The following is a 26,798-nucleotide window of genomic DNA, read 5'->3' on the forward strand; positions in this document are numbered from 1 at the left end:
ATTTCACCACACATTCCATCAATTCCTGGGGCTTTCTCCATATTGACTTTCTTCAGTGCTTCCACAACTTCCATCCTACTGATTTCTTCCTGTCCTCTCACCTCTCTCCATCTCCCAGCCATTCCCCAGCCCCTTATACTCGCATTAAACTTTCATTCTCTATGTTCAACAATTCATTAACCCCTTAACCACGGGGCGTCACTTTTGTGATGCTTGGGAGCAAGGGATCATACCGCAGAGCATCACTTTTGCGATTCTGCGTTATTTTGAATTCGCCCGGGCTTTCAAGTGGTGGCTTGTATCATCTATCAGTACTGCCAATGTCCAACACTAGTCAGCACTCCTAATCTCATCTGTACTTCCACCCATTGTTGACAATTTAGCCATTTCTCCCCGTTCTTGACTCCCCTCCCTACCTCCCTTCCATTACCCTCTCCTCTCGCCTGCCCAGCCGTGCTACGCTAAGTAAATCTTCCCTGGAATTTTCCACTGATTTCATCCATTGAAATAAGCCCTATGCCCTATTCTTATACCAAATAATATATACCAAAAAGAAATAAGGTCAGTGAGAGTGTCATACACCTGGAATTGACTAATTATCACCTGACAACACCTCACGTGCACTCGTTCGCTAATTCTCACTGTTTATTTCCCCTTGAAATATGCAGTATAATCTATTCTCGTAATAAAAATATATATAAGAAAGGAAGGGAGAAGTCTAAGTGATATTTACATTCACCTGGAACTACCTAATTATTGCAGGCCACCACACTGTATTCTATGCTAAGTAAATTTTCCCTGGAATTTTCCACTGATTTCATCCATTGAAATAAGACCTATGCCCTATCTATTCTTATACCAAATAATATATACCAAAAAGAAATAAGGTAAGTGATAGTGCCATACACCTGGAACTGGCTACTTATCACCTGACAACACCTCACGTGCACTAGTTCGCTAATTTTTGCTGTTTATTTCCCCTTGAAATATGCCGCATAATCTATTCTCGTAATAAAAATATATATAAGGTGGGAAGGGAGAAGCCTAAGTGATATTTACACTCACCTGGAACAACCTAATTTATAATGTATTGTCTAGATTTCCTGCCAATCATTTCACAGCTATATATTAGCAGCTCTCATGAGGCTGGCATTGGCAGTAATGTATTCTCTCTAGGTAGGCCACCCCGGCCCACCACTATCAGTTTACTATCGTCATTCAAGGTGAAAGTACGTCGGATTTGCTCCTGCTAACTTCTGCCAATTTTTAGCCCCATGCAAAGGGCCCTGTGACCTCTACCCCCTACTAAACTCCGTGTGGAAAGAGGTAAAGGGCTGACAATTGATAGAGAGTGACTACGATCTTTCTGGTGAGTAAAACAGTGCAAGTGGAATTGTAAATAATGTGTAAACAGCAAGTGAAAGCAATGAATGTAAATATAAGTGAAGAGTGGAAAATAGTTTTATAAGTTACTTCAAGTGACAGTGCATAACACAGTGTAAATAAAATAGAAATGTAAATAATGTAAATAAAATAAAGAACGTAAATATAAATGTAAATGAGTAGTATTATAAGAATACGATTATATATACTAGGAGTAATGAAAGTGAAAGTTTCACTCTAGCATGTATGAATACTATGAGTTATGAGAGTGAAGGTGAAAGTGACATTCACTCTCAATGCCAGTATACAGGACGAGAAAGTGAATGCTACGTATTTTACTAAAAGAGAAATTGAATCCCTACAGTGACAATAAACTACTATTACTGAACGAAACTTATGGATAAAGACTGTAGATATATATAAGTACTGTATTATATAGTAATAGAAATATAAACTGTGAGTGTTTTTATGAATAATGACAGAACACTAGCGGCGAACGATGTCAAGTGGGAAGGTCATACACCCTCGTAATTTTCAGTGCTTTCACAGTGTTTTTTTTTTTTTTTTTGGAGTATGGATTCCAAACTATTTGTGAATCATAGAATAGTGCTTCTAGTGATATCAGGCTGTGGTAATAATATTACGGGTTGTTGGGAAGTGTAAAGTGGAGACTTCGTTACCCAACTTCAGAGGTCTCCATAAGTCCTACGGTACTCGACGAAGGCTCAACAAACACCCCAGGAGAAAGCTGAAGGTATGTGCCATAAGCATATGTGATTTTAATATTCTAGGACTAATAACTGATTTTTGGCAAATATTTTTAGAGAGTCTGTCGGAGCACGAATATGCCCGCGGGAGCCACAAGAAAAAGCAAAACAAGCCCGCTGTTAAGGGGTTAAAGTGTTCTTTCCATCTGGTCACTTTTTCTCCCTTCTCAACTAGTAATCTATCATTTTTATCTTTCACTCCCCTACTAACTTCATTGCCACCCTGTCTGACTCTCTTTACCTCTTTTCAGAACATTTTCTTACTTTCCCTCCACTTGACACTCAAATTCCTTCCAAATTCCTCATCCACTCTCTTCTTACTCTCTCTTACTAATCTTTTCACCTCTCTCTTCCTTTCTACATATAACTTTCTCGTCCATCTCTTAACTTCTTCCAAGCCCCTATTTCTCATCCATTCATTATATGCTTTTTTTCTTTTGTGCGACAGCCTGTCTCACTTCTTCATTCCACCATGCTGTTCCTTGCACTCCCTTTTGTCTTCTCTTCACCTCACATGTTGCACATATTTCTTCTGTAAATATCATGCACACACCTTCCATGTCCCCCATCTGCTCCAATCCATATTTACCCAATCGTTCCTCCACTTCTCTTTTATATTCTGTCTTTTTCTCATCCTCTTGTAACCTTTCCACTCTCCTTGCCTCTACTCCTTCCTTTCCTCTATTTCTCCATTTTACTTGGACCTTGATTCTGACAACCAAGTGGTGGTCAGAAGTCCACTCCCCCAACCTCTACATGCTCTTGCATTCATTACCCATCTTCACATCCTTTCATCCACACACATATAATCAATCACTGCTTTCCTTTCATTTAGTTCACCATCCATCCTTCTCATCACTTGCCATGTATACCTGTGGATCATTTTGTGCCTGAAGAGGGTATTGGCTATCACCAACCCCCTCCCAGCACAAATGTCCACTAAAGCACTGCCATTCTCATCTATCTCAGCAGGCACACCCCACTCATCAACTAGTCCATCCACCTTCACATTCCCTACTTTACCATTCATATCACCAGTCAAAAACACTCTCTCATTTCTTTCAAACTTTTCCATGCACACTTCCACATATGTCTAGAACTCTTCTCTCACTCTGCTTGCATGATCTTGCATTGGCACATACACGCACACAATCACCCACATTTGTAGTCCAACTTTCAGTATTACCCACACAATCCTTGAGCCAACTGATCCATATTCTCTTATATTCTCCTTCCATCTGTTACTCACAAGAATACACACTCCTTCTTTTGCCCTCTCATTCTCACCTACTGCACAGATACACCATCCATACTCCCCTTCTCTCACACTCTCACATCCCCATATAGTTTCAGTTAATACACATACATCCACTTTCACACCCTCATCATTTTCCTCCACTTTTGCACGCTCATCATTTTCCTAAATCTAATTTCAACCTAAGATATAGGATGATGCAGGATCCAGAAACAAAGAAAATCACTAAAGTAACAAAACAATGAAACAAAATGCTCAATACAACGGGACATACAATCATTTACACATAATTCAAACCTTGAGACTCTTGGCTTGACCTCACAAGTAGAACCATGTCCACTTTTTTTTTTTAAACAAAGGGTTACATAGGCCCACAACTGTTGGACTAAGCCATTTGAATGATGAAAATGCATAAAACTAACCTGTGTCTTTCCTTCCATTAAAGCACTGAGAAAATAGTCGGCCATATTTGTGAAATAAGTTTCTATGTCATCCTGTGGGCTGGTGTTTGATCCCTGTTTGGTTCTGCGATGTGTCAAAGGGTCAAGTGGTCGAGGTGGGAGTCTGGAATCACCTGGGGTAGTCACTGAGCCTGGCGTGGTGGCAGATGACCCAGTTCTTGCCTCACCTTTCTCTTCATCATATGGATCAGGTGGCTGTACCGTCTGCAGGGAGCGTGAAAATTATGACTTCATCATAATTCTATACAAAAATTCCACTTAAAAAAAAAAAAAAAAAAAAAAAAAAAAAAAAAAAGCAATATCAACATTTTTCCAGCCATTTTTTTGATCAACATTGAGAATGACTTACCTGACACCCAGCTCTCATGAATTCTGCAGAGATCCACTTCTCATGCCCCAGCTCAAAAGGTGAGGGAGGATGGCCACGCGCTAGGCAGCTGGCATACACTCCTATTAACATGGCCAGGGCTCGCTCTGTGTCTACTAATGGTGATGACAGAGTGCTGGCATCTAACACCTTAGAAAAATAAATAAATAAATTTAATATTCATGGAATATGCGTGGAAAGAGAGGCAAACTAGTTAAAAGTTTAAGTGGGGTTACTTTGGTGTAGTGACAGAAAATGCAGCAAATGTACAGAAGAAAGTGGTAAGATGTGTGGCCCACAGGAATCAAAAGACTCCTTCTTTTTATTATCTATCTACCTACTGCCAGACGCCTTAATCCCATAAGGGGTGGCCACAAACAAATCGCCTCCATGTTGCTCTGTCCCCCGCCATATCACTGCCCTGCTCCCAGCTCACATCCCCCTCTCTCATATACCTCTCCACTCCATCCCTCCATCTCATCCTTGGCCTCCCCCTCCCTCCCCCCCCTGCACCTCACTCACATACACTCTCCCTGTCAGTCTCTCACTCTCCATCCTCTCCACATGGCCAAATCACCTTAACCCTTTAACCGCGGATGTCATTCCAGAATGACATTGCAAAAACTGGACCAAACCGCAGGTGTCATTCTCGAATGTTTGTGAATATTTTGAATACACCGCGTTTTTTCCGTGCGCCAATTGTTTCAAGGGAGAGTAGCTATTAAGTTCTTTCACTCCAGCCGACTCCCACCTCCCTCCTCCCCCCCCCTGGGGCCCCACCTCCCACCCCCTGGGCCCCCCACCCCACCCCGGACCAAACACGCATCAGTATCTGTCCAGCTGTGTGAGCAACAACACTGCTGATGTGGAAGTGAAGTGCAGGCAATTACAGTGCCTTTTACCTGCCTCAGTGAACACAGAGTGGGTGTTTATCGTATGTGCAGTGTTCATATATGTTTATAGTATTATTATCAGAATGAGGTTGGCATTTGGTAATGGTGTGTGAGCGAAAAATAGTGATTACAACACCGGTGATATGGCAGTGAAGTGCGGGCAATTACAGTGCCTTTTACCTGCCTCAGTGAACACAGAGTGGGTGTTTATCGTATGTGCAGTGTTCATATATGTTTATAGTATTATTATCAGAATGAGGTTGGCATTTGGTAATGGTGTGTGAGCGAAAAATAGTGATTGCAACACCGCTGATGTGGCACTGAAGTGCGGGTAATGACAGTGCCTTTTACCTGCCTCAGTGAACACAGAGTGGGTGTTTATCGTATGTGCAGTGTTCATATATGTTTATAGTGTTATTATCAGAATGAGGTTGGCATTTGATAATGGTGTATGAACGAAGGTAATGGTGTGTGAGTGAAAAATAGTGATTTTAGATCGCTCACTTCTAATGGCACTGCCCATCCAGTGATAGTCAACGAAATCATGAAACCTACATCATTGCAAAGCCGAAGGTTAGTACTTTCTAATGGTCCCTTATTTTTCGCTCTAGATTTATTCTGTGCAGAGTTACTGAAAGTGACAGTGATATACAGTGATGCGACAGTGACGTGCTTTACCAATAATTGTATAATGGATAATGTAGTAATAAGGGATATTTTGCCTAGGAAAAAATGTAAATATTGGCCAGTATAATAAGTGATATTGTAATAAGAGAATCTGCGGCACTTGTGTAATTCTGTGATGCGACAGTGACGCAATATAGTAATAAGTGCAGTGTAAATATAATGTATATTGCCCAGATTATATGTAAAATAATATTAGAAGTTAGAAATAATGAAAAGATCACCTGAAACATCAGTGAGCGGGTGACGCCGCAGTGAAGTGAGGCGCAGCCGCAGTGAAGTGCCTTTTACCTACCTCAGTGAACACAGAGTGGGTGTTTATCATATGTACAGTGTTCATATATGTTTATATTACTATTATGAGAGAGTGGTTGGCATTTGGTACTGGTGTGTGGGGCGTAAAATAGTGATTTTACACCCCTCACTTCTAACGGCTCTGCCCGTCCTGTGAAAGTCAACAAAGTCATGAAACCTACATCAATGGAAAGCTGAAGGTTAGTACTTTCTAATGGTACCTTATTTTTTTTCTCTAGCTTTATTCTGTGCAGAGTTATTAAGGTTTAAAGGTTTGTTTACATTTGGCTGAAACCCCCGCGGGAGAGGACAGTCAGACCAAAACAATACCCGCGGTTAAAGGGTTAATGTCTTTCTCCTAATGCTTCTTATCACATCCACATCCACACCACAACACTTCCTCACTTCCTCATTTGTCAGTCTGTCTCTCCATGTGACTCCACATCTTCTTCTTCTTCTCCTTTCGGCTCTCCCCTTAGGGGTTGCCACTGCGGATCACCCGTCTCCATCTTACTCTGTCTTCTGCATCTTCTTTTCTTACACCTACCACCCGCATATCCTCCTTCATTACATCTATAACCTTCTCTTTGGCCTTCCTCTCTTTCTCCTGCCTGGTAACTCCAATTCCAGCATCATCCTCCCAACATACTCCTCATCCCTCCTCCACACATGTCCAAACCATCTCAGTCTCGTCTCTCTAACTATGTCCCCAGGCTGACACGTGCGTTGTCCCTCTAATATGTTCACTTCTAATTTTGTCCAACCTCGTCACTCCCAGTGAAAAACGCAACATCTTCAATTCTGCTACCTCCAACTGTGCCTCCTGACTTTTTGTCAGTGGTACTGTCTTCATTCTGTACAACATGGCTGGCCTCACTACAGTCTTTCATTTCTGCAGAGACCCTTTTCACAGATCACTCCTGTCATCTTTCTCCACCCACTCCATCCCGCCTGCACTCTCTTTTTTACCTCTCTACCACACTCTCCGTTACTTTGTACAGTTGACCCCAAGTATTTGAATTCATCTACCTTTGCCACCTCTACACCTTGCAGCCTCACGGCTCCCCTGTCATCTCTCTCATTTACACACATGTACTGAGCCTTGCTTCTGCTTATATTCATTCCCCTTCTCTCCAGTGCATATTTCCATCTCTCAAGCTCTGCCTCAGCTGCCTCCCAGCTCTCACTACATATCACAATGTTGCCAGCAAACATCATTGTCCACGGAGGCTCCTGTCTAATCTCATCTGTCAATCTGTCCATCACCATTGCAAACAAGAAGGGATTCAGAGTCGATCCTTGATGCAATCCCACCTTCACCCTGAAACCCTCAGTCATTCCTACTGCACATCTCACTGCTGTTACACTATCATCGTACATGTCCTTCACCACCCTCACGTACTTCTCTGCCACTCCTCACGTTCTCATACAGTACTACAGCTCCTCTCTCGGTACCCTATCATAAGCCTTCTCCAAGTCTATAAACACACAATGCAAATCCTTCTGGCCTTCTCTGTACTTCTCCATTACCATTCTCAAAGCAAATATGGCGTCTATAGTAAAGCGAGGTTGGATGGTGAGGAATTGGAAAATGTGAGTATGGTTAAGTATGGGTAGTGTGATGAGTAAGGATGGAGGTTTGGAGGGTGAAGTGCTTGAAAGGGTACAGCAGGGAAGAAAGGTTGCTGGTTCCTTGAAAGCAGTGATAAGAAACAGGGAAGTGAGCATGGAAGTGAAAAAGTTACTACATGACAGCATTGTGATACCAACTCTAACGTATGGAAGTGAAGCTTGGACGTTACTGGAAGGACACAAGTCAAGAGTGAGAGCAGTGGAAATGAGTTATTTAAGAGAAGCCTGTGGAGTCACATGGAGAGACAGGCTGACAAATGAGAATATAAAGGAGCGTTGTGGTGTGGATGTGGATGTTGTGGTGTGGATGTGGATGTGATGGGAAGCGTTAGGAGGAATACATCAAGGTGGTTTGGCCATGTGGAGAGGATGGAGGGTGTAAGACTGACGAAGAGAGTGTATGTGAGTGAGGTGGAGGGGGGAAGAGGGAGGGGGAGGCCGAGGATGAGATGGAGGGATGGGGTGGAGAGGTATATGAGAGAGGGGGGGGGGTGAGTTGGGAGCGGGGCAGTGAAATGGCGGGGGACAGGGCGACGTGGAGGCGATTTGTTTGTGGCCACCCCTAACAGGATTGAGGTGTCTGGCAACAGATAGATAGACAGATAAATAGTACTTCTCCCTGGCATGAAACCAAATTGCTCCTCGCAGATCCTCACTTCTCTGCTCAGCCTAGCTTCCACCACTCTTTCCCATATCTTCATTGCATGGCTGATCAGCTTTATACCTCTGTAGTTGCTGCAGCACTGCACATCACCCTTGTTCTTGAAAATAGGAACTAGAATACTTTTTCTCCACTCCTCCGGCATCCTTTCACCCTCTAGGATTTTGTTAAACAATCTGATAAATCACGTCACAGCCATCTCTCCTAAGCTCCTCCATTCTTCCACTGGTATACCATCTGGGCCCACTGCCTTGCCATCCTTCATCCTCTTCATGGCATTCCTCACTTCCTCTCTGCTGATCTCTTGCACTTCCTGATTCACTACCTCCAACTCTTCTAACCTTCCCTCTCTCATCTATCTAGCTATCTATCTATTGCCAGATGCCATAATACCTTAAGGGGTGGCCATTTGACTTTGAGTTACTGGTTTTATGGGGAGGGGCACTCACCCTCCACCAACCCACTTGTTGACACGTAGGGAGCACGTATGGGTTGGTTATATGGTTACCACCCAGCGCTGTAAATGGTTTCTTGGCTTACAGGAAATCATTTGGCTTGTCACTCAATGTAAAGCCACCTGTAAAGGAAAGAAGAGCAATAGGAAGTGACAGGAAAGATGGAAGATATAGGAAGAGAGGAGGGCAGGCACAGAAAAAGAATGATAAAGGATAAGGAAGAAGTAGGCAACACTACATCAAGTGAGTGGATGATGGTCGCCTCCACCTACCACCACATATTTTCTAAATTCATCAACTCTTCGAAATAAATACTCATTTCACCTTCTTAGTACACTCTCCTCATTTGTCAGTACACTGCCATCTGCATCCTTTTATCATTCTAACATGCTGCACATCCCGCCCAGCTCTGTCTCTCTGCCTGGCTAATCGGTACAGGTCTTTTTCCTCTTCTCTACTATTCAACTTCTTGTACAGCTTCTGGTATGCCTTTTCTTTTGCCTTAGCAACCTTTTTCTTGGCTATGTTCCTCATCTCCTCATACTCCCGAATGCTTTCTTCGTTCCTGTGTCAATCCATATTCTTCTTTGCCTGCTTCTTCCTATTTATGTTATCCTGTACTTCCTCATTCCACCACATGACTCCTCAAATAAGTTATTTCCACTGTTCTCACTCTTGCCTTATGTCCCTCCAACAAAGTCCAAGCTTCACTTCCATATGTCACAGTTCGTATCACAATACTGTCATGTAGTAGCTTTTTCACTTCCATGCTTACTTCCCTGTTTCTTATCACTACTTTCATGGAACCAGCAACCTTTCTTCCCTGCTTTCAAGCACTTCACCCTCTAAACTTCCATCCTTACTTATCACAATACTCAAGTACTTAAATGCACTCACAATCTCCATTTCCTCCCCATTCAATCTCACTGTACATTCACTGACTTCAACTCTCTCAAAGACCATAACTTTACTCTTCCCTACATTCACCTTTAGATTCTGTTTCTTACACACTCTCCCAGACTCATTCACCGTGAAGAGAGAACCTGTATTTTTACACAGGAAAAATCATCAGAGAAATTACCAATATGCTGGGAATCGAACCCGGGACTCTCAGGTGAGAGCCAGGCAGCATATTTCTCTGATCATTCACCATGCATTGCAGCTTCCCTTCGTCTTCACTTAACAACACAATATCATTTGCAAACAACAGTACAGGGAGTTTCCAAACACTGCCCTCCCTCACTATGGCCACTCCAACATCCACTGCCCTACCTTGTATCTATTTTTAACCCCATCCATATCCAGATTGAACAACCATGGAGACATGACACATCCTTGCTTCAATCCAACCTTCAAACAGAAAAATGCACTCAGTTCACTATCTACATGCACTGCAGCCTTAGCACCCTCATACATACTCTTCACAGCCTTCAAAAACTTTCCATCTACTCCATATATTCTTAATACTTTCCATAATCCTTGTCTATCCACCCTGTCATATGCTTTCTCCAAATCCATGAAGGCTGCATACACCTTCTTTCCCTTCTCTAGAAGCTATTCCACTAAAGATCTATGAATGAATATCTGATCTACACAACCTCTTCCCTTCCTGAAGCCTCCCTGTTCTTTTCCAACTAATTTCTCTGTTACTTCCCTAACTCAGTCAGTAAGTATCCTACCATATACTTTTCCTTTTATACTAAGAAGGCAAATGCTCCTGTGATTACCACACACTTCCTTTTCCTTTTCCTTTGTACAGGGGCATAATTATACCTGACTTCCACTCTTCTGGGACTGTACACAGCTTAAAAATCCCTAAAACTTCTGTATACAGAGCTGTGCCTAAGTTGCTCATTATCCAGCCACAAACTTTGTTCATTCGTCTAGGTGAAAATATTCTTGCATGCCCCACTGATTATTTCCACCACCAGAAATGTTCCATGCAGTCTCATCCACTCTGCACATCTCAGCATAAAATGAATCCTTGACATTCTGATCCTTCAACTTCCAAACACTCTCTTAGGACATGAGGGCATACAATTTCTTTCTCTACTTCTTTCCATGATCATATCACACACAAGAAGGTTGAGCTGAATGCACATTCCTTCCTTCTAATATATTTCACATTTCTGACATGCTTCCATTCAGATTTCTTAACTCAGGAATAATCTAGCACCACCCAACTGGTAATGTCTTCATCTGACTGGTATTCTTTCATCAGCAGACCATTAGACTAATCATCATCATCATCATCATCCAGACCTCCTTTCCCACCCTATGGAAGGGTAAGGAGTAGCAACATCCAGACAGCCCAAGTTTGCCTAATCCAATGGGCCACGCTTCCGTTCACTCATCATTCAAACCCCTGGAATCCTGGCTCTATCTGATACGCCAAAAGCTTTCAACACATTCTGTAGCTTCACATGAATGTATCCGATAGAGTCTAGAAACTACTACAAAACTATATTTTAATATTACAGGTATTACAATATTATTTATATTGTAATTATCTATCTATCTATCTATTGCCAGACGCCTCAATCCCGTTTGGGGTGGCCACAAACAAATTGCCTCCAAGTCGCCCTGTCCCCCGCCATTTCACTGCCCTGCTCCCAACTCACACCCCCCACTCTCATATACCTGTCCACCCCATCCCTCCATCTCATCCTCGGCCTCCCCCTCCCTCTTCCCCCCTCCACCTCACTCACATACACTCTCTTTGTCAGTCTTTCACCCTCCATCCTCTCCACAAGTGAAAAGTAATCAGCTTCACCTGCACCACCTCCTGTTCTGGATCCATGTAGTTGCCAACAAAGTACCCAGCCATCATTTCCTTCGCCCTTGGAGAATGTCCTGCCATTTCCCATACCTGTGTTGCATCTTGCCCACTATAGTACTGCAAGATGTCGCTCCCACAAGGTGCAGTTGCCCTGTAAATGCAGTCAAATGACATTAGACAATTAATGGGTTCTGTGATAGTTTACTGCAGGACTAGGTTATGGTGTTTCTAGGGTACTGCAAAGGTCCTTCCATTATGATGCTGTTGATCTGTAAATGTACAACTGAATGAGCTAGCCAATAAGATATATTCCTGTACCATTCTGCTACAATTAATCTATGGTCGGTTAACTGATAAACTTAACACAAGTCTTTTGCTACCCCTGTAAATTACATAAAAAAAAAAAAAAAAAGACACACACACACACACACACACACACCAAGAAAACACACAAGTGAATACAAATCAGATTCACATTTACCTCACTTACCACACAATTAATCCATACAGACTGCCGACATTTTATCAAAGTTGAATAATACAGTACTGCATTAGCTAGTACAGTAAACCCCTCATAAGACAAACTGTATAGGGCTCTAGGTACTGTAGTTTAAAGATTTTCCGACTACAGTAATCGAAAATACTTGCAAAAAGATATACAGTATATTATTTTTAACAACAGTCGCAAAATTATGTGATTACTTGTTTATTAACACTAAACTAAAGAAGCACTTAAAATGCATTAAAAAAAAAAAAAAATTGGTGCATGTCATGGACTAGGCTAGGATAGGAGGTTGCATAGCCTAGGCTAGGTGAGTTAGGCTAGAAAGAGTTGGGGAAGCACTGTACTATTTGTGAATCTCTGAACACAAACCAACAGTGTAGGCTATTGGCATGTATAATGAAATCGAAATAAACAATATAAAACAATTCAGTGCGTTTAATTTCTTAAACTGGTGGATGTCTGCGCAACAAGCTTTTGTAGGTCAGACAGCTTGTGTTGGAGGTGGAGGTGGAGAGGCAAAACAATCACTTAAGTACAGGTCTCCCTCGTTTTACGCTGCATCGTTTTACGATATTTTGCATTTACGATCGTTCTTTTTTAGTACCAAGTGTTCATTTTACGACTGAGCTCCCTCGTATTTACGATTGGGCATGTGGAAATCCCATGCTCACAGGCAGATCAGCTAAGAGTTGTGAGGAGGCTGGCAAAGCAAACAACAATTTCCAGCTTCTTCAAACCCACTGCTAGTCTATCTGCCTCTGCTACCACTGACTCATCCAGCCCTGCCACCCAAACCTCCACCACCTTTCATTTTCCTAAGTCATCCACCCCTGCCATCCAAACCTCCACCACCCCTGCTTCCTCCCTCTCCACCTCTTGTGTTGATGAATGATGGGCTTTGGCCCAGGATGTCTCCTAGCCTCGGAGAAGACATTAAGGCATTACGTCCTCCAGCCTCGGAGGGGACCGACTAAGGGTGGACGGAGCTACAGTACAGTAGGAAGGTACATAACAGTACAGTACAGTACAGCTATATTTCATGTTGTTTTTGCTATTTCATGTCTTTATGTTTGCAAATGTACATACATATGTGATTCAGATGCACTACAATACATAAAACATCATCATTATTATTGCATATTAGATCACTTGTATGGGTCTTCAGTTCCTTATACACGAGTCCAGGAACGCATCCCTATTTTTCCCATTAAACCTTAATTTCGCTTTACGATATTTTGGTTTACGAATGCCTTTCTAGGAACGCATACCAATCGTAAAACAAGGGAGACCTGTACATAAAGTTCTGCACTTATTTACTTCACTTCATAATCACTAAAACTAAAATATACCACTTGGAATATACTAAACTAAAATGTACCACTTGGAATATAATAAAGTAAACTGCAAAAATGAAGCATTCCAAATAGGTGACAGTGCAAGAGCAGCGCAAACCTCAACCGATGACGGTCGGGGGCAGACTGACTGTGTGTTTACCTTCAGCCAGCTACCAGCCCCGAGTGTCGGAAGCAACGTTGCCAGGTGCATTTTCCCACAAAATTCCCACAAAAGATAAAACATCCATGAAAGTTCCCACATGAGGATAAAATTCCCTAAAAATATTCCCAAAAATTTAATGGCTGAAATGTCCTCCCACAAAAGTTCCCATGAAAAGCCAATTCTTACCCAAATTTGTGGGAAATTCCCACAAAGTAGCAAGGCCCAGTCTGAGTTCGACTTACTGGAAATTCCGCCTTCTGCAAGGTCGACTCATCAAGGTTTTACTGTGTATATAAAAGACATACCGGTACCAAGAATGAAGGGGTTTCAAGAATTAGCCACTACTCCCAACTAGGGTAAAATCTGCATATCCTCAGAAAACTCAGAAACAACTTAGAAAATCAGACAAGGCTGGTGTAGGTAGCCAATACTGTGGACATCACCTGCCCCTATTCTCAAACATACACAGACTAGGTAAATGTATGGGCAACCCATATGCTCAATGCAGTGCTACATCCAATATCATACAACACATATTATATTGTTTGATATGCAGCTTCAAAAAATCAGACTGGGTAGATCTAGCTTTACTACATTCTGGAAACCATCCATCCCAATTCTCATGCAAACACAAACTACTGTATATTATTACACAAAGAAGACAGGGTGGATCTAGTCAGAATACACGGTGGATACCACTCATCATTATTCTCATAATACCATAGACTGAATCATTTTATACACAACCCATGTACTCTAGGTAATGTTGCACCCCATACTGTACTACAAATGGTATCACACAGCCTCATATTCACACATCTGACCAACAAAACATGTCATGTGTGCCTGACTGATAGTTCACCCTATGAGATTTAGCTGGCTCACTCTATGCAGCAAATCTATTCAGTCAGAATGTATCTTGAAGATGTAGAAACACAAAAAGAACAAGTTGCTTCCTTGACCTACAGTTCCCACCAGAGAAGCTGGTTAGCTGTCTCTGTGCTGTAGGTCTCCTCAGTCAGAACATCATTAGGTTGTCCAAAAAACAAGTTCAGTTATGTCAACAACTTTCCAGCCTCCCATTAGATTTGGACATTAAGGCTGTCATATTTACCAGACATACTGTACATCTCAAAACTGCATACAGTGATATGACAGATTATTTTTGGAGAAAATTACTATACTTGGGACACTAACTCCTCACCTGAATTCCTGTACATCATAAACCTTTCCGTTGATGAGGATCCAGAGGCCACCATCTTTGTTGTGGTTCTCCAAGTCAGCTTTACGAATTACTGGCATCTCCTCCGTTTGTTTGATGTTGTTCACTGTGGATGTGAGGTAAAAATTGTGGCATTATTTACAGGTTATAAAATTCTGCATTCATAAGGTTACCTTAGACGTATGGACATATAACTCACCATCAGTCAGTTACATCAAACCAATTTACATGAGCACTTATAGTACACTTATTAGTCATTGAATGCAATGTCAGTGAGGGCATCTATCATCCACACACTTAGTATAGTGGTATTTTAGGGTAGCACCACACTGAGCAGCAAGCCAAACAATTTCCTGTAAACCAGGAAATCATTTAAAACACTGACTGTTAACCTTATAACCAACCAACACGTGTTCCCTAACTGTCAACAAGCGGATTGGAGAAGGGTTAGTATCCCCCCCCCCGGAAAACAAATAACTAAAAATACAAACAAGAAGCCAAGGACCAAGACTGACAAACAGGCAATGACTAAGGACCAAACAAAGGAAATGGTACAGACAGCAACATGGAATGCAAGGAGTGCGAATGATGAGGTGAAAGAGAGAGAGATTGTCCAGGTGCATGACCGTGCAAAAGTGGATACGTGTGGATTAACTGAGACTAAATGGAAAAAAGACAGAGTGTGAGAGAGTGGGTGTATGGATGGAGTAAATGCATGGGAGTAGGTGAGAATGAGAAAGCAAAAGAGGGAGTATGTATTGCTGTATGCAAGTGATGGAAAGAGAATATACGACAGTATGGATCAGTTGGTTCAAGGAATGTGTGGGTAAGATTGAAAGCAGGATTACAAACATGGGGGACTGTGTGTGTGTGTATGCACCAATGCAAGATCATGCATGCTGATTGAAAGAAAAATTCTGGACAAATGTGGAAGCATGCATGGAGGGGTTTGAGAAGAATGAGAGAGTGTTTTTGATTGGAGATATGAATGGATATGTAGGCAGTGTGAAGGTGGATGGAGTAGTTGGTGAGTGCAGTGTGCCTGCTGAAGTGGATAAGAATGGCAGTGCTCTGGTGGACATTTGTGCAGGGATGGTTGGTGACAGCCAATACCCTCTTTAGGCACAAAATGATCCACATGTATACGTGGCAAGTGATGAGAAGAGTGGTTGGTGAACTGAATGAATGGAAGGCAATGATTTATTGTGTGCGTGTGGATGACAGAATAAGATAGAATGTAATGGATGCAAGAGCTTATAGAAGCTGGAGGAGTGGACTTTCTGACCATCACTTAGTGGTGGTGAAAGTCAAGGTTCACGTGCAACGGAGGAACAGAACGTGGGAAGGAGAGGACGAAGTAGTCCATACAAAGGGAGTAGAAAGATTACAAGAGGATGGAAAAAGAGAGGAATATAAGAGAGAAGTGGAAGAGTAATTGGGTAAATACAATTTAAAGCAGACAGGGGAGGTGGAAGGTGTGTGCAAGATCATACTCACAGAAGAAATCTGTGCAGCATGTGAGGTGGTGTGTAGGGTAAAGAGAAGAAGAAAGGGAGTGGAGGGAACAGCATGGTGGAATGAAGAGGTGAGACAAGTTGTGGTGCAAAAGAAGAAAGCATATAGTGAGTGGATGGGAAGCAGAGGCATGGAGGAACCTGAGAGATGGACGAAGGAGATATATGTAGGGAGGAAGAGAGAGGTGAAAAGATTAGTATCTGGTAATAGAGAATAAGAAGAGAGTGATGAGGAATTTTGAGGGAATTCGAGTGTAAAGTGGAGGGAGAATAAGAAGAGAGTGATGAGGAATTTTGAGGGAATTTGAGTGTAAAGTGGAGGGACTGTAAGAAAATGTTCTGGAAAGAGGTGAAAAGAGTAAGACAGGGTGGAAGTGAAGTTAGCAGGGGAGTGAAAGATAAAAATGGTAGATTACTAGTGGAGAAGGGAGAAAAAGTGAGCAGATGGAGAGAACACTTTAAGGAATTGTTGAACATAGAGGATGGAAGTCTCTATCTATCTATCTATAGCCCGACGCCCTAATCCCGCAAAGGGTGGCCGCAGACAAAACGCCTCCAAGTCACTCTGTCACCCACCATTTGACTCCCCTCCCCCCAACTCACCCCCCCCTCCCTCATATACCTCTCAACTCCATCCCTCCACCTCATCCTCGGTCTACCCCTCCCTCTCCCTCCCTCCACCTCACCTACATACACCCTCTTAGTCAGTCTTTCATTCTCCATGGATGGAAGTAATGCGAGTATAAGTGGCTGGGGAATGGCTGGGAGAAGGAGGGAGGTGAGAAGACAGGAAGAAATCAGTAGGATAGAAGTTGTGAAGGGAATGAAGAAAGTTAAATCGGGGAAAGCCCCAGGAATTGATAGAGTGTGTGGTGAAATGCTGAAGCATGGGGGAGAGATAGTAGTAGAATGGATGTGGAAGATGTGCAGATTGGCCTGGGAGGAAGGTAGAGTCCCGGAGGATTGGAAGTCAGGTATAATTATTCCCTTGTACAAGGGAAAAGGGGAAAAAGAAGTGTGTGGTAATCATAGGGGCATTTGTCTTCTTAGCATAATAGGAAAAGTGTATGGTAGGATACTTATTGACAGAGTTAGAGAAAGAACAGAGAAATTAGCTGGAGAAGAACAGGGAGCCTTTAGGAAGGGAAGAGGTTGTGTAGATCAGATATTCATTCTTAGATCTTTAATGGAAAAGTTTCTAGAGAAGGGAAAGAAGTTGTATGCAGCTTTCATGGATTTGGAGAAAGCATATGACAGGGTGGATAGACAAGGATTGTGGAAAGTGTTAAGAATACATGGAGTAGATGGGAAGTTGCTGAATGCTGTGAAGAGTATGTACGATGGTGCGAAGGCTGCAGTGCGTGTGGATGGTGAACTAAGTGAATTTTTCTCTTTGAAAGTTGGGTTGAAACAGGGATGTGTCATGTCTCCATGGTTGTTCAATCTGTACATGGATGGGGTAATAAAAGAGGTACAAGGTAGGGTAGTGGATGTTGGAGTGGCCCTGGTGAGAGAGGATAGTGTTTGGAAACTCCCTGTACTGTTGTTTGCAGATGATACTGTGTTGTTGAGTGAAGACGAAGGGGAGCTGCATGGCTTGGTGGATGAGTTCGGGAGAGTGTGTACGAAACGGAATCTAAAGGTGAATGTAGGGAAGAGTAAAGTGATGATCTTTGAGAGAGGTGAAGTCAGTGAATGTACAGCGAGGTTGGATGGTGAGGAAGTGGAAAATGTGAGTACGTTTAAGTACTTGGGTAGTGTGATGATTAAGGATGGAGGTTTGGAGGGTGAAGTGCTTGAAAGGGTACAGCAGGGAAGAAAGGTTGCTGGTTCTTTGAAAGCAGTGATAAGAAACAGGGAAGTGAGCATGGAAGTGAAAAAGTTACTACATGACAGTATTGTGATACCAACTCTAACGTATGGAAGTGAAGCTTGGACGTTGTTGGAAAGACACAAGTCAAGAGTGAGAGCAGTGGAAATGAGTTATTTAAGAGGAGCCTGTGGAGTCACATGGAGAGACAGACTGACGAATGAGGATATAAAGGAGCGTTGTGGTGTGGATGTGGATGTGATAGGAAGCGTTATGAGGAACACACCAAGGTGGTTTGGCCATGTGAAGAGGATGGAGGGTGAAAGACTGACGAAGAGAGTGTATGTGAGTGAGGTGGAGGGGGGAAGAGGGAGGGGGAGGCCGAGGATGAGATGGAGGGATGGGGTGGAGAGGTATATGAGAGAGGGGGGTGTGAGTTGGGAGCAAGGCAGTGAAATGGCGGGGGACAGGGCGACTTGGAGGCGATTTGTTTGTGCCCACCCCAAACGGGATTGAGGCGTCTGGCAATAGATAGATAGATAGATTACCTCTGGAAAGAGGTAAAGAGAGTTAGACAGGGTGATAAAGAAGTTAGTCGCGGAATGAATGATAAAAATGGTAGATTGCTGGTGGAGAAGGGATAAAAAGTGAGCAAATGGAGAGAACACCTACAGGAAGTGTTAAACATAGAGAATGAAAGTAATGAGAGAACAAGTGGTTGGGGAATGGCTGGGAGGCAGAGGGAGGTAAGGAAGGGATAGATCAGTAGGATGGAATTAGTGGAAGCAATGAAGAAAGTGAAAATGGGGGAAGCCTCAGGAATTGATGAAGTGTATGGCAAAATTATGAAGCATGGGAAAGAGATAGTACAAGAATGAATGTGGAAGATGTGCAGATTGGCCTGAGAGGAAGGTAGAGTCCTGGAAGACTGCAAGTCAGATATAATTATTCCCCTGCACAAAGGAAAAGAGGAAAAAGAAGTGTGTGGTAATCATAAAGGCATTTGTCTTCTGAGTGAAATAGGAAATGTATATGGTAGGATACATACTGACAGTTAGGGAAATAACAGCGGAATTAGTTGGAGCAGAACAGGGAGGTTTTAGGAAGGGAAGAGGTCGTGTAGATTAGATATTCATCCTGAGGTATTTTGTGGAAAAGTTTCATGAGAAGGGAAAGAAGCTGTATACAGCCTTCATGGTTTAGGAGAAAGCAGATGACTGAGAGGATAGACAAGGACTGTGGAAAATCTTAAGAACAAACAGAGTAAACGGGATGTTACTGAATGCAGTGAAGAGTATGCATGAGGGTGCTAAGGCTGCAGTGCATGTGGATAGTGAACTGAGCGAATTTTTCTATTTGATTGTTGGATTGAAACACAGATGTGTCATGTCTCCATGGCTGTTCAGTCTGTCGACGGATGGGGTTATTAATGAGATACAAGGCAGGGCAGAGGATGTTGGAGTGGTCCTAATGAGAGAGGGCAGCATTTGGAAACTTCCTGTACTGTTGTTTGCATATGATACTATATTGTTATGTGAAGACGAGGGAGAACTGCAAGGCCTGGTGAATAAATCTGGCAGTGTGTGTAAGAAACAGAGTAAAGTTATGGTCTTCTTGAGAAATGGGGTAACTGAATGTACAGTAAGGCTGGATGATTAGGAAATGGAAAATGTGAGTGCACTGAAGTACCTGAGTTGTGTGATGAGTTAGGATAGAAGTTTGGAGGATGAAGTGATTGAAAGAGTACAAAAAGGAAGAAAGGTTGCTGGTTCTTTGAAAGCAGTGATAAGAAATAAGGACGTGAGCATGGAAGTAAAAAAGTCGCTGCATGATAGTATTGTGATACCAACTCTAACATATGGAAGTGAAGCTTGGACCTTCTTGGCGGGACACATGTCAAGAATGTGAGCAATGGAAATGAGTTATTTGAAGGGAGCTATTTTATATCCTACTGCTGCTACAGCCAGACAATTTTATTCAGTTTTGGATAGATTTTCTGAGCTGAAGGGGTTAGATGTGGCCTCCATCAACTCTTTCACTATCAGTGGTCTGTCTTCAGACTGGGATTAATCACTTAAATCTGGCTGATGTACTTTTAAATTTATTCCTGCTCCTACCAAACTACTTTATTCATCTTACGAAAGATATTTCCAATTGATGGAGTTTAACCCCTTAACTGCGGGGCGTCACTTTCGTGACGCTTGGGAGCAAGGGATCATACTGCGGGGCGTCGCTTTTGTGATTCTGTGTTATTTTGAATTCACCCGGGCTTCCAAGTGGGAGTTTGTATCATCTATCAGTACTGCCAATGTCCAACACTAGTCAGCACTCCTAATCTCATCTGTACTCCCATCCATTGTTGACAATTTAGCCATTTCTCCCCGTTCTTGACTCCCCTCCCTACCCCCCCTCCATTACCCTATCCTCTCGCCTGCCCGTCCGTGCTACGCTAAGTAAATCTTCCCTGGAATTTTTCACTGATTTCATCCATTGAAATAAGCCCTATGTCGTATTCTTATACCAAATAATATATACAAGAAAGAAATAAGGTAAGTGAGAGTGCCATACACCTGGAATTGGCTAATTATCACCTGACAACACCTCACGTGCACTCGTTCGTTAATTTTCGCTGTTTTTTTCCCGTTGAAATATGCCGTATAATCTATTTTCGTAATAAATATACATGTAAGGAAGGAAGGGAGAAGCCTAAGTGATATTTAAATTCACCTGGAACTACCTAATTTATAATGTATTGTCTAGATTTCCTGCCAATCATATCAGTGCTTGACAAAGCTGTTTCAAGATTTAACATTGGTAGCTCTGAATATATATCTCCTAAGTAGGCCTCTAATCTATTTTCGTAATAAATATACATGTAAGGAGGGAAGGGAGAAGCCTAAGTGATATTTACATTTACCTGGAACTACCAAATTTATAATGTATTGTCTAGATTTCCTGCCAATCATATCAGTGCTAGACTTAGCTGTTTCAAGAACCAATATTGGTAACTCTGAATAACCCCTAAACAGGACTCCACGCTGGCCCTCCGTTATCAGTTTACTCTCATCTTCCGAAGTGAGGGTACGTATGTTTCTTCTTGCTGACTTCAAGGCCTTTTTTCACCCCCATGCAAATGGCCCTGTGACCTTTACCCCCTACTAAACCTCGTGTGGAAAGAGGTAAAGGGCTGACAATTGATAAAAGAGTGACTACGATCTTTCTATTGAGTAAAACAGTGCAAGTGGAATTGTAAATAATGTGTAAATAATGTGTAAACAGCAAGTGAAAGTAATGAATGTAAATATACGTGAACAATGGAAAATAGTTTTATAAGTTATTTCAAGTGACAGTGCACAACACAGTGTAAATAAAATAGAAATGTAAACAACGTAAATAAAATAGAGAACGTAAATAGAAATGTAAATGAGTAGTATTATAAGAATACGAGTATATACCCTAGGAGTAATGAAAGTGAAAGTTTCACTCTAGCATGTCTGAATGCTATGAGCTATGAGAGTGAAGATGAAAGTGACATTCACTCTCAATGCCAGTATACAGGACGAGAAAGTGAATGCTACGTATTTTACTGAAAGAAATTGAATCCCTACAGTGACAATAAACTAATACTACTGAAGGAAACTTATGGATAAAGACTGTAGATATATATAAGTGTTATATAGTAATAGAAATATAAAGTGTGAGGGGTTTTATGAATAATAAATGACAGAGTAACAAAAGCGAACTAGCGCCAGTGCGACGATCAGACGCGCTCGTAATTTCCATTGCTTTCACAGTGTTTTTTTTTTTTGAGTATGGATCCCAAACTACTTGAAAATTGTAGAATAGTGTTTATAGTGTTTGTATCTGGCTGTGGTAATCATATTACGGGTTGGCGGGAAGTGTAAAGTGGAGACTTCGTTACCCTACTTCAGAGGTCTCCACAAGTCCTACGGTAACCGACGAAGGCTCAACAATCATTCCAGGAGAAAGCTGAAGGTATGTGCCATAAGCATATGTAATTTTATTATTCTAGGACTAATAACTGATTTTTGGCAAATATTTTTTGAGAGTCTGTCGGAGCCCAAATAACCCCGCGGCACACGCAAGTCATTGGTAAACAAGCCCGCGGTGTAGGGGTTAAGGCATCATCTAACCCCTCCAGTTCAAAAAGTCTATCCAATCCAAATAAAATGAACAAGAGATGATAAGAATAAAATGAAAAAGATGTCACCAGGATAAGTGAGTTATTAAAGGAGAGCTCACCAATAATTCCAGGCCAGGCCATATCCTCAGTATCCTCACGGTCAGCCCCTGGTGCAAGCTGGTTGAAGCGGTCAAGTGGGTCAAGCAGAGGCAGGAGAGGTGACACCAGGTTGCATGACACTACCACTTGGGGGTTGTGAAGGCACACCACCAACATTGACACAAACAGCTCACTTAGCAATAGGCCTGGGGAATTGACAGTTATCATCATCATCATCATAAACATTAAACAAACAGCACACTCAACAACTGGGCTGGGGAGGAGACAATTTTCATAATCATACTCACCATCATCATCATCTTAATTTCCCACCAATATATCACGAATGTATGGGTACAGATTAAATGGCAAACTCAAATGTTTCTCCTCTTCCTCCTCCTCCAAATCTGACATTCTGATGTTCAAACTGAATGGAGAGATCTAGGTTCTGATCCCTCCCAACACATGACTCGTTACAACAATAGCAATGATGTAGCAACCTGTTTCTAAATCAAAGGTGTGAATACCTGTAATATCTCGCTGCAGGATTGTGCAGGTAAGGGCGGTGAGACGAGTGTTGATGGTGGCAAGGGAGGTGGCAATAGAGAGAGTGTCTGACACATGGCCCACCAGCATAGTAAGGTACTTCCTCAGTAACCACCCAGCACCCTCCACCTCACTCTCTGGAAATAAATTCAGATATGTAGTACAGTATGTCCTTGTTTTAACTGGGGCATTCTAACCACTACCCCACCAAGTACCAATGAGACATGAGCTCCCAAAAAGACCAAAATTCACAATCAACTAACCTTGCATGACGTGTTTGGGGCTAAGGTTACTCTCCACAGGGAAGAGGTGGCTGACCAGTAGGCGTTGGAACCTTAGAAGAAGCTGCACAGAGGGAGAGAGATCCCCCTGTCCTGCCCCTGCTGCCCCCACACCCGCCCCACCACTTCGCTCTCCACTGTGTCCGTCTACCAGCACCGCAGATGAGATCATAGACATCCCATCAGGAGCAATAGCCTGGAAAATTATCATATGTATAAATACAAAATATTATAACCTAGTGTAATGAACTGTTGATGGGAAATACCTCAGAAAGGTTGCACAAATTAAGCTGTACTAACATGCTGGAAAAAGGCCATGATTGTATGGTGCACAGGTAATAGCAAAGATATAAAAGTAAGTAAAAAATATTATGAAATATGCCTTGTATGAAAGAACAGTGATAAAAATGATAATACAACTGCAGCATCAAAATGTCTGATAAGTGTTGAACATGGTGGTTTCTGGGCTTGCAGGGGATCACCATCATCACCTCAACCCTACAATCCAAGTATAAGATGAGGTGTCTATGATGTAAAGGAAGTGTTGACTGCAACTCTATTTGCATATGTTAGGCAAATGATAACTGTGACATCCCACCTGTAGCCTCATGAGGGTCTGTGTGGATGCATTCCTGAGTAGCTGGCGAACTAGATGCAAGAGAGGGAGTGTGGCTGACTGGTCCTCAGTCATCGAGTTGTCACAAGATCGCCGGGAAGAGGCAGAGGGAGCTGGATCACCTCGTACATTCTTTCTGGGGCTCATGTTACTGGTTGATGTCACACCACCATTGCCACTACCACAGCTTTGGCTCACTTTGTTCTTCTCACTCCATTCTGCCTCCTGGACTTCAACTGGAACAAAGAGACTATCCTCATTTATAGTCTAGCATGTATGAAGGCAAAATGCTACTTTAAAAGACAAAGCCTTAAGTGCTACATGCTTCTGCTTTAAATCATGGAACTTTAAATGAAGAACAGATGTTAATTTATCAGCAACATAGTAATGAAATAACTTTAAGTAAAATGACCTTCAAAGTAAGAACACTGCATGCAGGACAAAATTACATGAAAAATATACTCAGTTTAAACATCCAATCTGCATGAAGGTACTATATATCTTTAGCTCATCTTAGGACAGTGGCCTATATGCCATGGTTCAAGTCAAAGAGGTAGTCAAAGGTTATTCTTACATGTAAACACAAACAAGAATGTAGGCTGGTCTCTTGCTTCTACATGTTCTGGACTAATGGTTGCACAGCCTTGGGTCTGTATGCTTAGAAGCAGGCAAAATGGGATCTGAGTTATTTGGCAGCTACACTCTAAAACAACTGAAGAGTGAATCCTATCATCATATTGCACTATAAAAGCTTTGAATTTTAGAGGTTTAATGGTAAAATACATTAGTCCTTTCTTCAAATTACTAATTCTAATAAAAATATAAAAAAAAATGCTTCCTCCATGATATGGTGGTTACAAAGTGTGAGAATTAGAAGCTGAAATATATATGCAAATCTACCAATAATATCATTTTAGGCTCCAACATGCTTGCATGCAACGGTCTTGGTCACCTAATGGCAGCTCTCCACACTGCTCTATCACTGGCAGCCTCCCAGTTCTGTCCCTTATCCCTGAAGTTCATGACCTTGTCCCAGTTTTTTTTTATTTGCCTCTTGTAATCCTAACCCAGCTATTTACACTTCTCACCTTCTGCACACAACTGTCATCTTCCATTCTCCCAACATGCCCAAACCATTTCAATCTACCCCTCCTCACCACATGACCAATATATGCATAAATGTACCAGGATATCTGAGTTAACAGGTACTGTATATACTACCACAGATCATTAACAGGCACTACAACAGAGCATTAACATGCACTACCACGGAGCATTAACATGCACTACCACAGAGCATTAACAGGCACTATCACAGAGCATTAACAGGCACTGCCACAGAGCATTAACAGGCACTAACACAAAGCATTAATAACATGCATTACCACAGACCATAAACAGGCAAAACCACAACATTAACAAGCATTACCACAGAGCATCAGCAGGCACTAATATAAAGTATGAACAAGCTCAATCACAGAGCATTAACAGGCACTACCAAATAGCATTAAATTTCTCATACATGAAGCATACAGTATCATTTTGATAAAGAGTCCATTCACTGCCAACAGGGGATATACAGTAGCTCTTTCATCCACCTGACTCTCACAAACAGGTCAACTTCTGTACCACCCCTTCTCTAATCATATCATCCAAGTAGCATTACTTATTGACACATTCCACAGCCATACTTCCTAATGCAAACTCTTCAAATCTTGACTGAATCACTTAATTTCCCTTGTATCCATATGGTGCTTTTCTCACCACTGCCTCTCTCATATGCATACTGTACCCATTCACCACAACCACCCTTTTCCTCAAACAGTAAACCGCTATTCACCATACTCAATGACTGCACATCTGTCCATATCTCTACTAAAAAGCTCGTGTTTTCCTCTCACTTTCTCTCAAACCTCAGGACTGAGTTTCTTCACGGATGTTTTCCTCTCACCTTCTCTCACTCCCCAACACTAAAATTCTTCACAGCTCTATCCATATTCTATGCAATCTGCACCATATCATCTGAATACAGCATCCTGCCAAGGTAACCCAGGCCTATAATCTCTCAATACAGCTTCAAGCACCATGGTATACAGGAGGCTTATGACAGACCCTTTACTGTGAACTCCTCATTTCCAACAACAACAAAAGTTACTGTTCTTTTTTTAAGTTAGAGAACTAGAGCCCTCTTCTCTTTCTGTTTTGTAGCTGCCCAGCTATATAAAGGAGCATCTATTGCATTCCCATCTGGCACAAATGCAAACTGCACATCATTACATTTTCACTCTCTTCTTACTCATACTCCCCCACTTCCTGTCAGCTAGTTTCATTATTGGATTTAACAGTTTCAGACTCTCATAGCTATCACCTTCAATTGCATCTCCCTTCCCTACATAAGCATTCACAATCATTCTACTCACCAGTCTTCTGGCACAGTGTCTTTTTTTTTTTTTACAGTTGCATTAAGTTGGTTACCACCATCACACCTACGTTAATTAAAGCTTTCGATATTCCAGTTACTTCCCCAGACATCTGATCTTACTTCTTCTACTTCAGTACTCTAATATTCTACTTGTCCCACAGACCTAGTATTCTACTTGTCCCCCAGGCCTATGTACTACCTTCAGTTCAGTATGGGTAGCTGTATTTCCAGTAGTACAGAGAATCAAATTCTGCTTACATTTAATAGCAGCATTAAGTGCCATTTCCAGTCCTCCATCAGCCATCAGACTTGACACCAGCAAGTCGATCATGAACCGACGCCCAGAACTCATGCTGGAGATATCAGAGCCTGAAAAAAATAAACAAATAAATTAATTATTTTTTTTAAATCTTGTATGCAAGAACCACTAAAATCATCATTTTAATCCCTACTGCTCTGCCAAATACCAGTACCAGTGTATACAGTATGGCTCCATATGTAAAAGAATACC

General features: G+C 42.0%; 1 protein-coding gene across 1 annotated transcript in view; it reads right to left on the reverse strand.

Annotated features, from left to right (window-relative positions):
- Window positions 1-26,798, reverse strand: part of HERC2 (E3 ubiquitin-protein ligase HERC2) — a 433,977-nt gene that overhangs the window by 345,396 nt on the left and 61,783 nt on the right. The window contains exons 17-25 of the mRNA XM_080285543.1: window positions 26,546-26,656; window positions 23,848-24,101; window positions 23,232-23,445; window positions 22,950-23,105; window positions 22,443-22,628; window positions 14,838-14,961; window positions 11,626-11,782; window positions 4,216-4,383; window positions 3,828-4,070 (exon numbers count right to left, since the gene is read on the reverse strand). Of these exons, the coding sequence (XP_080141669.1) occupies window positions 3,828-4,070; window positions 4,216-4,383; window positions 11,626-11,782; window positions 14,838-14,961; window positions 22,443-22,628; window positions 22,950-23,105; window positions 23,232-23,445; window positions 23,848-24,101; window positions 26,546-26,656 (1,613 nt within the window). The remainder of the gene's footprint in view (window positions 1-3,827; window positions 4,071-4,215; window positions 4,384-11,625; window positions 11,783-14,837; window positions 14,962-22,442; window positions 22,629-22,949; window positions 23,106-23,231; window positions 23,446-23,847; window positions 24,102-26,545; window positions 26,657-26,798) is intronic.

Source organism: Coenobita brevimanus, chromosome 107 (assembly GCF_032717465.1).
Source record: "Coenobita brevimanus isolate Jiangsu-jjx chromosome 107, ASM3271746v2, whole genome shotgun sequence".
NCBI lineage: Eukaryota > Metazoa > Arthropoda > Malacostraca > Decapoda > Coenobitidae > Coenobita > Coenobita brevimanus.